Here is a 13,913-nt window from a genome sequence, read left to right as displayed (position 1 = left end):
GCTCCCTATGAGGCAGTCTATCTGTGCTGTACCCCTTTCAAAACTGTACATTAAAGGCACAGTTTAGGCCTAGGATTCCTTTTATTCAGTTGTCACCTGTGTAGCATCTTCCCCTCTTTTTTCACTTCATACTGAGATAAACCTGAACAATTCTGTCACGGACCGGGGGACCAAGGTACCATGTATATCAGTGACCCTCACAGCAGACATTTAGAAGCAATAAGATGGATATATCAGAAAGGAATATTCTTTTTGCCTATTAACTCAGATATCACCACTTTCTTCATGAATATATGTTGTTGCTCAAATGTATCCTCTTTAATGTGCTGAGCATTTCTCATCATTTCTCAAATGAGCCACATTCTGAGGAGTAATGGGAGACTGTGTGGTGACAATGGAAAGTAGAATATAAAGGGGAAAGCTGGAGAAATCCAAGTGAGGCTCCAAAACAGGCATATTTGCAATCTTTCCACTAGCAATTTTTTTTGTTTCATAATAGTATTTCAAGCTGTTCACCAACCCAGCTGCATAATTGTAACAAAATATGTGTGATGCTGTACCATCAAAGCAATATCCCTGGAAGCTCATGGAAGCATTTAAGATATAAGGCTACAAAAATACATGGGACCAATTTCACAGTGTTTCCTTCAAAATGGGCTCGCTGAAGTGTGAACTATATAGTTAAGTGAGAAGTTGGAGGCAAAGCACAAAAGTTGTTCCCCATGCTTCAAATGAATTCCCAGCATGCACCCGTGCATAGCCCCAGGCTTCTGTTTTGCTTCTGAGAAATACAGTAGATGAGTGAAGGTGAGAGAGAGCACTCACTCAGGGAATAGTTTGAGAAATAGAACAATTTTAGGTAAAGTGAGAAATATGGGAAGAAAAAAATCTCATTTTATGACGTCTATCTTTCATTCTTAGTGCATAGAATAATAATAGAAATAAATGACCTTTCCAATTTTCAGTACAGGATATAAGAAAAAATGAGAAATTCAAGTTGCAGAAAAGATAGTGGAAAACTTTTCAATGCCTTTTGATTATTATCTCTCTAAATAACAATGGGCTTCCTAAATATTGTAGAATATTTAAGGCAGAATTCTATAATGCTCTTGTGTAATGAACCCCAGGTTCACATCTGGAGCTGGGCTTGGTATTTTGCTGTCTTTTCCTTGACTTACATTTTACGCTGGATTACTTTCCATTTCCGGTCCACTGAACATTTTGAGAAGCCATGTCTCTTTAGACTGTCTGAAGTTAACACTGAAGCTGTGTTCACTTTTGCTCCTTTCCTCTGCATGTTGAGGAAAATGCAAGAGAGGACCAATTGGTTTCTAACTGTATTCTAGGCAGGAGTTGGGACTGTCATAGAATAGGGTGTGAGAATAATGGGGCAGGCTGCAGATAGAGAATTTATTTCCCCTCCAAGCACAGATATTGGTCCCTAAGTTGAGAACTTTTAGCCATATACTATATGTCATTGAAGAGAGGAAGATAAAGAAAGGAGTGGAATAGAAGAAGAGCAAATGGAGGCGGAGGTCTCTTTTTGACCCATTCAGGAAGGGAAACATCCACCACTCTGCTCCTTGACATTGTAAGATATTCCTTCTTATATTATGTGCAAAGGTACAGTGAATGTGGAGGGAAAGGGAGAGTGCCCCACCCCAACCTTGGTCATAGAGACTACATATTCCTGTGCACCCCAGGCTCTGTGGGGGGAGGGGCTACCCTTTGCTTCCTGAGCTTCTGAGGGAAGGGCCCAGAGTGGGGTGAACCTGGGACTATAAAGGAATGAGGTCTTGGCAACCTTCTCTCCAATAGACCCTTGCCTGGAGGGTCTCAATGCCAGGCCTGAAGGGGAGGGTGCTTCCTCTGACTTGGCAAGTTCCAGGCCTGAGTGGATCAGTGGGCACGGGAGTGCAGGGCTTGGAACCAATAGGAGCCAGAGCAGAGCCACAGCCAGGTGATGCTGAGAACAGCAGGGTTCCTGAACAGCAGTGCCTCCTACAGGCAACAGGAGCTGGGCACAGGTAGTGGGGAGGTGAGAACAGCACAGCCTCTGAGGGGAGTCACCTCCTGCGACTACTCGCGCTGCCTCCATTGTCTCCCAGTCCCCTCCCACACGGCACCCCAGCAGCACCCTGCTCCCTCCCGACGCCTCCCCTGCTTCCTCTTTTTTCTGGGACTCAGCTCTCCTGGGACACACCCAATCTCCTGTACACCTTCTTTGGTAGATAATCTGAACTCCTGGCTTTGGGACATCTTTGATTTCATGCCTGTTTTCATGGCATGATAGAACTTCACACCCTTCAGGAGGGAGGTTAAGTGAGCAGTCCTTGCTCACTCTCCCGTTAGGTCTTAAGTATTTGTAAACTTGAAATTCTTGGTCTTGTTTCTGTTCTGCTGATAGTTTCTCTGCCAGTTGTCATGGAGCCAGCTCTGTCTCTGAGTGTCTCTGGTGTTCACTCAGTCTCTGCCCGCTCTCTGACTGAAACATGCTGCAGGACTAGGGAGTGGAAGGAGAAGGGGGGGATGGGAATGCCTGTAAGGCCAAGTCTACCCTCAGGCCCAAAGTCGACCTAAGATATGCAGCTCCAGCTATGAGAATAGCGTAGCTGGAGTTGCTGTATCAGAGTTTGAATTTCCACAGTGTTCCCATCACAGGAGGTCAACATTGACTTCCCTTTTTCCTCGAGACCTGGTAAAGTACCAAAATTGATGGGGGCATGAAAAGCAGTTGATTTAGTGGATCTTTACTAGACCCACTAAATTGAATCCTGGGAAATTAACCTCTGCAGTGTCGATCTCCCTATAAGTGGAGACAAGGTCTAACTAGAAAAAGGTAATGTGGAGGCAGTATGGAACTCCTTTGAGGTGTTTGGCTTGCCACTTGGTGACAACAGCAGGGTTACCCACATCTAAAAGGAAAGGATGCAACCTAATAGCCCAACACCAATAATATAAAGCTCTCTTGGCAACCACTGCTGCTATGTGAATTCCCAGAAACAGCGGAACATCTTAAAAAAACCTAGTTTGTGAGTTTGTGACCAAAGATGGGCATAGCCCCACACAATCATATCCCCACCCAGGGGTTCAGTTAGAATTTTCTTACCAAGGAAGCCCTGAGTTCTCCATCCTCTCTCCTGCACTCAGGCACAAGCTCTCTCCTGCATTCTCCTCATGCCCCCTAAATGCTCCCTCTCCTGCTGTAACACAGGTTATAGTACCACCTGGCTACCCTTCTGTCATGATGGAACTGCAGCCAGGCCAAATTTCCAGCACCAGTCAGAGACCAAAAGGGAGCCCTCCTATCCCCTTGGGGGGTCCCTGGCTGTTGCTGGAAACGGTTGTTTATTCGAGTTCTTCCCATGATTTAATGGCATTGCCTTGGCTTTATCTGAATTTTGTCTCAGCCACCTACCTCTCATCTATGTCACTGTTTCTATGAGACATTGAATCAGTGCAGCCCAGACGGTCTCATGAAACCACCTGGTAGACTCAAATATACTTTAACCTGTGCTTTATAAACAATGAAATTTGTATGCCTGGGTAACTGTTTAACTGTGTGCCTTTGCCCTACAGTTTTACAAATGAGTTACAGTTCCTCAGCCACATTTACCCATCTTCCCTCCTGAACAGGTTAATATTTATACTCCTTATTGATGTGCACCCATCACCCAGTTAGTACACACAATTACAGCAGCTTAATCTCAAATCCACTCTAACTACCAATCTTCCTAACTAGTTATTGCTTTTATCCTGTATGTACTACATAACCACATAGAAAGTCCTAATGTTTCAAGTCTTTGTAGGCATACATGTGGAACTGTTACAACTTTTAGGTACATGATGGGTGCGCAATACTTCAAATATTAAGGCCAAAGTGAGTACGGTTGTGTCATAAAATAATATAAGAACGCGGCACACATTTTTCTCATAAATATACCTTTAGGATAAATCTTAAAAAACAATTAGATATTTTAGATATACTTTAATGTCATTGTGTATAGTTTAATTCCATCTTCTCTTTCATGAATATAAAAAAATCCATTAATTTTAACCCAGAAGCCATTATCTATTTAACTGATCAGCTCTCTCCCTTGAAACAAAAAAATATTTATGCAGAGGGAGATTCAGTTTGTTTCCAGCACTACACCTCACTGGGTTTTCTATATCTCTGTTGGCACTTGAAGTATGGCACTCCTCATAAAAAATGAAAATATTCTTTGAACTGTCTGACATGAAGAAAAGCTGTTACGTGGCTTATAAAAAAAATCAAATGTGGAGAAATAAGAGGTAGATCTGGAAAGTGTTTGTTGCTTTGGCAAATATCCTGCATTTAAAAACTTTTGAGTATTTAATGGAAGAATTACCTGCAACCCATGGTTTGCTAGCAATCCTACAATTCTTCTGAAAAGAAAAATGTATAGTAATCGTGTATTTCATTTATGAAACAACATGGCATGTTAACTATCTCAGTTTCTGAGAGTGATTGATTTTTTTCTTATGAATGTTTTTCCTATCTGAGTAATAAAGGATTATTTGCACAAGGGCTATAGGGATTACTTCATCTTGTCTTCAGAACAAATGCAAACACACACGTACACTGTCTACTGCATTAAAATGATATATGATCTGGCCTTTTAAGATCTGGCCTTTATATATGTATATATGCGTGTGTGAGAGAGTGAGAGAGCAGTTTTTAATCACATTCTAAGTATTAAGATCAGCATGAATATTACATTAATGTTCCTTACTGCAGGATATCTTATTGGAAGTTCTGATAGCTAAGTCTGTCTTTCATGTACCTGGAGGGGGGAGGAGAGAGAGGCTGTATGCCAAATTGGCCTAGGTAACAATATGATAATTTGGTTTGACAGACTCATTATAGTTTTTTACAATCTTGGTTCACATTCAAAAAAGTAAAGAGGACTGCTATCCAATTGATTTTTCTGTGTCTCATCTCCCTCATATGGTCTCTTAATTAGATAGTCTGGAAGAGAAAATAATGTATCTTACAAAACATCTACATTCAGCCAATTTGATTGCCAGGGCCAAACCCTGCTGCGTTAAAATAAATCCGTACATCAAATATACTGCTTACTTCTGATTTTGAGTGGGGATAATGGCAGGAAGTGGGACACAGAGTTGATGGGAGAGAGATGAAATAGGAAAAGCTGCTTTCCTGAGATGAAATCATTCTATATGTTATTCTCATAGGGTATGTCTACCCTTGCACCCTAGTTCGAACTAGAGATGCAAATGTAGGCATTCAAAATAGTCAATGAAGCGGGGATTTAAATATCCCGTGCTTCATTAGCATGATCTTGCTGGCACGTTACTCCGATCAACAGCTGTTTCGAAACACGCTGGCGAGATCATGCAAATGAAGCACAGGATATTTAAATCCCTGCTTCACTATTTCGAATGCCTAATTTGCATCTCAAGTTTGAACTAGAGTGCAAGTATAGACGTACCCATGCATTGTTTGTGCCACCTAGAAGTCATAACCAAGACTGGGGGGCTTGTTCAAACACATAGTAAGAAAAAGTCTCTACACTGAATAACTAATATGTTGTCTTTAAAAAAAAAAAAAAACTTCACACGTTTTTAGAACCTTGAAGAATGAAGCTTGAGACTTTGGCAGTCTATCTTTCCCAGTGTTTCTTGCACAGGGAACTAAAAGTTAATATTAAACAAGATGATTCTGTAGTGAAAATGCACTTCACATTTAATAGGGTCCTAAATCTTGCAGACCTTTTCAAGGCTTCTAGAGATAGTATAAAAAGTTCTGACCACATAGTTTGTGCACTTAAAAACCACACACACTTCTTGCTCTGCGTAGGTCTTATCGTGCTAGTTACTTTTAAATTATGGTGTCTCTTTTTCCTGTAGGTATGTCAGCTGCCAAGCTGCTGGCTGAATCTGGGCTTAAAGTTGTGGTTCTAGAGGCCCGTGGCAGAGTTGGAGGAAGGACTTTTACTGTTCGGGTAAGTGCTTTTTGATAGCAGTTAGCTTTTGATTTTATGGGCTCATAGTGCCACTTTTGTCATTTCCGTGACATAGGCTGATGATGAGAAGAGATTCTTGGAGAATGTGGATCTTTAAAATGGGTATCAATGTAAAGGTTGCTTATTAAAAACTACATCTCATTTGGACTGTGGCATGTACAGTGGTTGTCAGTAGGATTAACATATATCAGACACTGAATTTGAAAATATTTCTTGCCTCCTTTGCATACAGGTTAGACTTTTATCCATTGCAGGGGAGAGTACAAAGTCCAGATTATTACTTTACTGGAATGAAGTTGCCAGACCAATACAACAATAGCTAAGTTCTCATTGGGTGGTGTTATATCAGAAAATTAGAGCTGTCAGGTGATTAAAAATTACACAATCAGGCTTTTACACAATAACAGAATACAGGCAGTCCCCGGGTTACGTACAAGATAGGGACTGTAGGTTTGTTCTTAAGTTGAATCTGTATGTAAGTCGGAACTGGCGTCAGCCGCTGCTGAAACTGATCAGTTTCAACCGCGGCTGAATCTGGATGCCAGTTCTGACTTACAAACAGATTCAACTTAAGAAACCCAGGCGTCCCCAAGTCAGCTGCTGCTGAAACTGATCAGCGGCTGATTCCAGGAAGCCTGGGGCAGAGCAACTCTGCCTCGGGCTTCCTGTAGTCAGCCGCTGGTCAGTTTCAGCAGCGGCTGACTTGCGGACGCCTGGGGCAGAGCAACCCAGCAGCACCCCAGCTGCTCTGCCCCAGGCGTCCGCAAGTCAGCCGCTGCTGAAACTGACCAGCAGCGGCTGAATCAGGACACCTGGGGCAGAGCAGCTGGGGTGCTGCCGGGTTGGTCCGGAGCGGTGCTGCGGGACCAACCCGGCAGCCCCCAGCTGCTCTACTCCAGGGGTAGGCAAGAAAAGCCTGGTCTGCTGGGGGGGGGGCACTAGCTGCACCCCACCCTCCCAGCAGACCAGGGAGACAGGGGTGGCGGGACCGCCCAAGTCCTCCACGGCTTTGCTCGGTCTCCCTGGTCTGCTGACCTGGGAAACGCGGAGCAAAGCCGCAGAGCACGCGGGCAGCGGGACAGTCCAGGCGCGCCGTGGATGTCCCACTGCTGGCGTGCTCTGAGGCTTTGCTCCCCATCTCCCTGGTCTGCTGGTCAGACCAGGGAGACGGGGAGCAAAGCCGTGGAGCACGCCCGCAGCGGGACAGCCCAAGCGCGCCCAGGCTGTCCCGCTGCGGGCGTGCTCCGCGGCTTTGCTCCTGTCCCCCTGGTCTGCTGGGGGGGTCCAGGCAGCGGCTTTGCTCGGGTGTCCCTGGTCTGCTGGGGGGGTCCAGCGGCTTTGCTGGACCCCCCCAGCAGACCAGGGAGACCAGGAGAAGCTTTTCTCGCCCCGGAGGACACGGGTGGCAACCCGCCGCCCGTGAGCTCCGAGGCGAGAAAAGCCCCGTTTGTAAGTGCAGATCCGGCGTAAGTCGGTTCCGCGTAAGTCGGGGACTGCCTGTACTATTTATTTAAATATTTTGGATGTTTTCTATATTTTCAAATATATTGATTTCAATTACAATACAGAATACAAAGTGTAGAATGTTCACTTAATATTTATTTTTATTACAACTATGTGTACTGTAAAAAAACAAAACAAATAGTGTTTTTCAAATTCAACTGGTACAAATTCAGTAGTGCAATCTGTTTATCATGAAAGTAGAACTTATAAGTCTAGAATGAGGTATGAAAGAACTGCATTCAAAATTTAAACAATGTACAACTTTAGAGTGTACAAGTCCACTGAATCCTAGTTGTTGTTTAGACAGTCACTTTGACAAATTGTAATCAAATTTGTTTGAGATAATGCTCCGTGCTTCTGGTTTACAATATCCCACCTGAAAAAGAGAGCAGGCATTCTCATGGCACTGTGGAAGCCGGTGTTGCAAGATATTTACATGCCAGATGCACTAAAGATTCACGTGTCCCTTCATGCTTCAAACCCCACCCAGAGGACTGGCATCTATGTTGATGGTGGGTTCTGCTTGGCAATGATCTAAAGCAGTATGGACTGATGCATGTTCATTTTCATCATCCGAAGCCACCAGCAGAAGGTTGATTTTTCTTTTTTGGTGGTTTGAGTTCTGTAGTTTCCGCATTGGAGTGTTTGCTCCTTTAAGAGTTCTGAAAACATGCTCCTCATCTGGTCTCCCTCAGATTTTCATTACTTCGGATTCTTAAAACATGGGTCAAATCTGTAGCCGTTTTTAGAAATCTCACGTTGGTATCTTTTTGTCAAATGTGCTATGAAAGTGTTCTTAAAATGAACATGTACTGGGTCATCATCTGAGACTGGTATAACATGAAATACATGGCAGAATGTGAGTAAAACAGAATAGAAGACATGCAATTCTCTTCCAAAGAGTCCAATCACAAATTTAATTAACACTTTTTTTTTTTTAAACAAGCATCCTCAGTGTGGAAGCATATCCTCTAGAATAGTGCCTGAAACAAGAAGGTGCATATGCTAAGTATTCATATCTGTCACTGGCTAAAAACGTGCCATGTGAATGCATATTCTCATTTTCAGGTGACTGTGTAAATAAGATTTAGGCAGCATTATCTCCAGAAAAAATAAACAAACTTCTTTGTCTTAGGCCTGGTCTACACTGGGGCTACGTCTAGACTGGCATGATTTTCCGCAAATGCTTTTAACAGAAAAGTTTTCCATTAAAAGCATTTGCGGAAAAGAGCATCTAGATTAGCACGGACGCTTTTTTTGTGCAAAAGCACTTTTTGCGGAAAAGTGTCCGTGCCAATCTAGATGCGCTTTTGCGCAAAAAAGCCCCAATCACCATTTTCGCGATCTGGGCTTTTTTGCGCAAAACAAATCTGAGCTGTCTACACTGGCCGTTTTGCGCAAAAGGACTTTTGCCCGAACAGGAGCAGCATAGTATTTCTGCAAGAAGCACTGATTTTTTACATGAGATCGTAAGTGTTCTTGCGGAAATTCAAGCGGCCAGTGTAGACAGCTGGCAAGTTTTTCCACAAAAGCTTTTGTGGAAAAACTTGCCGGTCTAGACACAGCCTGGGAGTTTAGGTTGAACTTAGCCGCATTAGGTTGATTTTTCTAAACAATTGAGTCCACTCAAACAAGCCTGGTCAGTAGACTTGAAGAGCCATTAAAGTTAATTTCTGTACTCTTTCTTTCACAAGGAGTAACTGCTAAATTTAGTCTAATATGGTTAACTTTCTGGTAGTGCAGACACAGCACTATGAAAGTCAGCGCTATAACTAGGTATTTTTGCATCTGGGGCAAAATATTAATTATGCAACCCGTCTCCTTAGGTTAGCGCACATTACGCTCTTTACTTTTGCAGCTTACTATTTTTACTTATTGCATCTTTGAGTTTCTGATTATGATGTGCCCAGGGCGAGCGCCCTGCTTGGCCCTCCCTTGTTATGGCACTGGTGAAAGTCGATGTTCATGGCCATGGGAGGTGTCCCAAAGTGCTCTGTGATGACTTGTCTGGCTTCAACTTTCAACTCTACTGTTCTCTAGCTGAGCAGGAAGAACTCTGGGAAAAATTGAATATCATTTCCTGTGTGGCCAATGTGGCGAGTACATCTCAAAGCAGGCAGCATACCCCAGAAGCACACGTGACCATGACTTCCATGAGTTCAGTTTCCATGAACTTCAAGAGTCTTTAGTGGCTGAAGGATTTCCCCCTGAGACTTTTAAACATGCAAGGTACTGCATTCAGATGTATGGAGTGGAAATCCAAATAGCCACTCAAGCTCATCTGAAGAAGTGGGTTATTTGCTACTCAATATATTTTCTGTTTGTAAGTATTAATAGGGAAAGGCTTCTGTAAGGATGTGTGTGTGGGGGGGCTCTTTTCTCTACAGAAACACTAAAATATGGATTCTGAAAAGCTAAAGATAGATTTTTTTTTTGTAAATAGCCATTTATTTAGCTTTTAACATTGCATCTTGTATGCCAAGGACCTCACAAATATTTAAAAGAACAATATGAAAAACTATATTCAAATATTGAAAAAAATAATTATCACACTGTCATGTCAGCATTACTGTGAGTTCACAGTTTATTATTATGTCATAGTCCTCTGTGTCTCATAACCCTCCTCATCAAAAACTATGTGCTTAGCTCTCTACTGCTTTGCACCTTGTCTGCTCATTGACATTTGAGCATGACTTGGTTAAGGTGTGGAGTATTTTGATTTAGCAGTGTTTGATGCTCATTTTGTGCCATTTTTGATCAAGTATAAATAACTATATAATGAAGACTTCTGTGAAGTATCAGGTGCTAACTTTCTTTGCTCTGGCAGGAAATGAACAGTGAGACAATGGGGCCTCTTGTATTCTGTTGTTAAAGAAACCAGACTAAGTTTACACTAGACTCAGTAGAATACATAGCTGGAGTGGTCTTACCTTAAGCTGAGTTTGGCAGCATCCCCACAACGGGAGGCTGATGGAAGCAAATGCTCCCATTGGCTTCCCTTATTTGTCGCAAAAGAACGAGTACTGGACGCTTTCAGGGGCTCTCTCTGAATTCGATTTGGTGAGTCTGAGTCTTAACTAGACTCCCTAAATCGAACTCCAGAAGATCAATTCACAGGAGTCGGTGATCTTCCGTTTAATATAGATAAGGCCTCAGTCTGATACCTGCTTAGGTCAGTTGGGTTTGTCATTGACCACAATGGGTGTAGGATAGAGGTCCCTCCTTGAGGGTTTTGCCATTTCTAAGACCACCTTCCTGTTCCTAAAGCTTTCTGTTGCAGGCTCCTCTCTAGCCTTTCTGATTCTTGCCGTTTTTCTTTTGACAGAACGAGCAGGTTAAATATGTAGATGTTGGTGGAGCATATGTAGGACCTACACAAAACCGAATCCTCCGATTGGCCAAGGAACTGGGTATAGAGACGTATAAAGTGAATGTAGCAGAGCGTCTTATCCATTATGTGAAGGTGAGATTTAAATCTTTTTTTCTGTAAAGACATTTAATGAGAATGTTGAACTTTGGAAAGTACTAGAATTTGTGAAAAGAGTCCTGAGTAATATGCCTCTTTGGTAGTTCAGTATGCATTTATTTGTAATAGATACAGCTATTCCATTTTGATTTATTGGCAATTGAAACAAAGATTTTTTTTTGAATGTGTGTAAAATATATTCAGTCTATAGGTGCTGGGGGAACAAATGACCATTCCTGCCTCTTCTACACCTTTAAACAAAGGGGAACCATGCCCCCACTTTTCTGAGAGCTGGAACTCAGCAAGGGTTCAGGGGCTTCACCAAACTCTTTTAGCATCTGACTGGAAAAGGGTGTCATGACAGTGGGGTGGCCAGGCCATATTTGAGTAGTGTTATAATCCGCTGTTTCCTTTCCACTTTGGCGGCCATTCCAACACCCATGATTCAGTCAGACTGTTACAATTTCAAGACAGGATACATTTTGTACTTACTTTTTTTTAAACTATGCTTTGTAGAGATTCAAGATTTCTGGAAAGCTGTCTGATCTTTTTGCATTCTGATTTTGCAAACTCTTATGAATCTAATCATAAGCATTTACAGCAGCTGTAAGCAGCTTTTTTTTTTTTTTTTTTTTTTTTTTTTTTAAATACATAACCTTGTAAAGTGAGGGCAGGGGGAGGAAATGCCAATGTAGTTTTGAGACTCAAAGAGCCCTACAAAGAGTAAGTGCCAAACAATGAACTACTTTTTTGGCATCAGCCATGTCCACATGTAAACAAAATGACAGTTCCCATGCCTGCTTGGCCACACTACCTGTTTTTTTTATTTCCTTGAAAGTCTCCATAAAGTCTTCTCTGTAAATGAAGTAACTCCAAGATAACTCCAAGTTTCCTGCTGCTTGGGCAAGTAGCCATTTTCACTGAACAAACGCAGTTTTAAGGAATATTATTTCTTTGTTGCTGTAGAAAAACACAGAACAGCTGACAACTGGAAGTGAGTCTTGAGAAACAAGAGTTTCCAATACGTAACTCCTCGGAAGCACAAAAACAGTTTCCTATATTAAATTATTTTAAAACACATTTTTCTAACAACACTCAAAACATGCCATTAATGAAAATAATTACATGTAAATGATTGGCCTAACATTGTTATATAAATATAACCCTGTAGAGAAGATGTAGGATAATAGCTTTATTACTGTGACAAGCGTGTTGTATCTGCTAACTGCACCTCTGACCCCCTTTGATCTCTTTGAGCTCACTTTCTCTCAGCTCTCAAGCCTGTAGCTGTCCCCTCTTTCTTGGAGTGGAAACGTGATTTCTTCACTCTTGGACCAGGACTTAGCTTCAGTCTGCAGTGATCCACCATAATTGATTCAGCAGGCCTGACTTAGCCTCAGACCCTGCAGACCTGTTCCCTCAGCGAGCAGTGACCATAGTCAACAATGACTGGGCAGCTTCCTTAAAGCAAACTGTTATTTAGAACCAAAGCATTTAAAAGAAAAGAGATTTTAAAAACTATAAAACATTCTACATGCATGTCTAGCCTACCAGGCATTAACCATCTTTCACGTGGGGATGAAGGTGGTTCTAAGCCTCTTAAAGGTCCCCCTGAGACCTCAAGGGTTGGCTTAATTTGTTCCCTTAACTCACAAACCGAGCAGGTTGCATACAGTGTTGCTAACATTGTCATCTCAGTATTAGATTATCACATAGCCGCTCCACTTCTATTACAATGCTTACAAAATAAGTTGGACCAGATTTTCATCTTCTGTTAGTTGGTGTCACTCTGACTTCAATCAAGCTATGCTCATTTGCACTATTTGAGTATCTGGCTTACTGTATTTAAATTAAACTCTGATATGGGCCCCTTTGTTTTTTAAATGGCTCTGCTTGTCCTCTGTTTGCCTGTACTTTAATAGGTTACATGAATTCAGACCCTTAATCCATTTTGACACTGCAAACCCATGTTTCATTATGTGTGTTTTAGCTAATGACCATGCTTCTTCCATAAGCTTTCTTTGATGTAGAAGTCTGTTCCTGAATAAGAAGCAGAATTACAAGCTTGTCAAGTGTCCTACATGCCATGGGCTAGACCTGGATTTGGGCTTGCAATCCTGCTGAGCAATCTTTCTTCTATACGTGTCGCTCCTGAAATCTCAGAGCAACAGAAAGCAGATTAGGCTGTTAACACGCCGACTGCCTTAGCTATTAAATAAATAATGCTTACCTTTCATGAATAGGGTTTCTACTCCAGGAGCTGAAAGGCAGAACAATCAGAAGCTTTCTCTGTCAGCTCTTCCCATTCTTCCTCTACTTCATTCAGTGTTGCACTGTAGCACACAGAGCCCACCCATCACTGGTTGTCTCATATAACTGTGGGTTCATCTACTCATGGAGCTGGGAGTGTGATTCCTAGCTCAAGGAGACATACTTGTGCTAGCTCTGTGATTGAATTACCCTGCTAACAATAGATTGTAGCCATGGCTGCGAAGGTCGCAAAATGGTCTAGACACCCTGAGTATATACCATGGGTCTCTCACCAGCACCTAATAAGGGTGGCAAGCCCCTTCTGTCATTTGTAGTGGTTACATTCTATTTTTAATTCATTTATTCAATGATTGCTAGTTGCAAATATGTCTCCTCTAGCTGGGACTCATGCGCCAAACTCCAAGAGTAGGCACATCAATCTCTGATATCCCTCCTGCTTGTGTAAGGCTCATAAACACTAGGACAACCTGACAGAATGGTCTATTTCTTTCTTTCTCTCTGCCAATTCCAGCCCTCATCTGCTTGCTTTCTTCCCCTGCAGTCTCTGCCTTTGTTTTTTGGCAACTATTACACTCTCTTTCTTTGAATTCATTCTCAAGATCCATTTCTACTGTGCTGTGTACAAGAAGTTAGCCACCTAATATTGATTAGGTTGAGGGGCATTC

The 13,913-nt window shown here is 42.3% G+C and overlaps 1 protein-coding gene across 1 annotated transcript in view; it reads left to right on the top strand.

Annotated features, from left to right (window-relative positions):
• MAOA (monoamine oxidase A) overlaps positions 1–13,913 on the top strand; it is a 61,182-nt gene that overhangs the window by 16,484 nt on the left and 30,785 nt on the right. Inside the window, exons 2-3 of the mRNA XM_006137895.2 lie at positions 5,893–5,987; positions 10,837–10,974. Coding sequence (XP_006137957.1) covers positions 5,893–5,987; positions 10,837–10,974 — 233 coding nt within the window. The remainder of the gene's footprint in view (positions 1–5,892; positions 5,988–10,836; positions 10,975–13,913) is intronic.

The sequence above is a fragment of the Pelodiscus sinensis genome, chromosome 1 (assembly GCF_049634645.1).
Source record: "Pelodiscus sinensis isolate JC-2024 chromosome 1, ASM4963464v1, whole genome shotgun sequence".
Classification (NCBI taxonomy): Eukaryota; Metazoa; Chordata; order Testudines; family Trionychidae; genus Pelodiscus; species Pelodiscus sinensis.
Note: the sequence above shows the minus strand (reverse complement) of the source record. Positions and strands in the feature narration are given on the sequence as shown.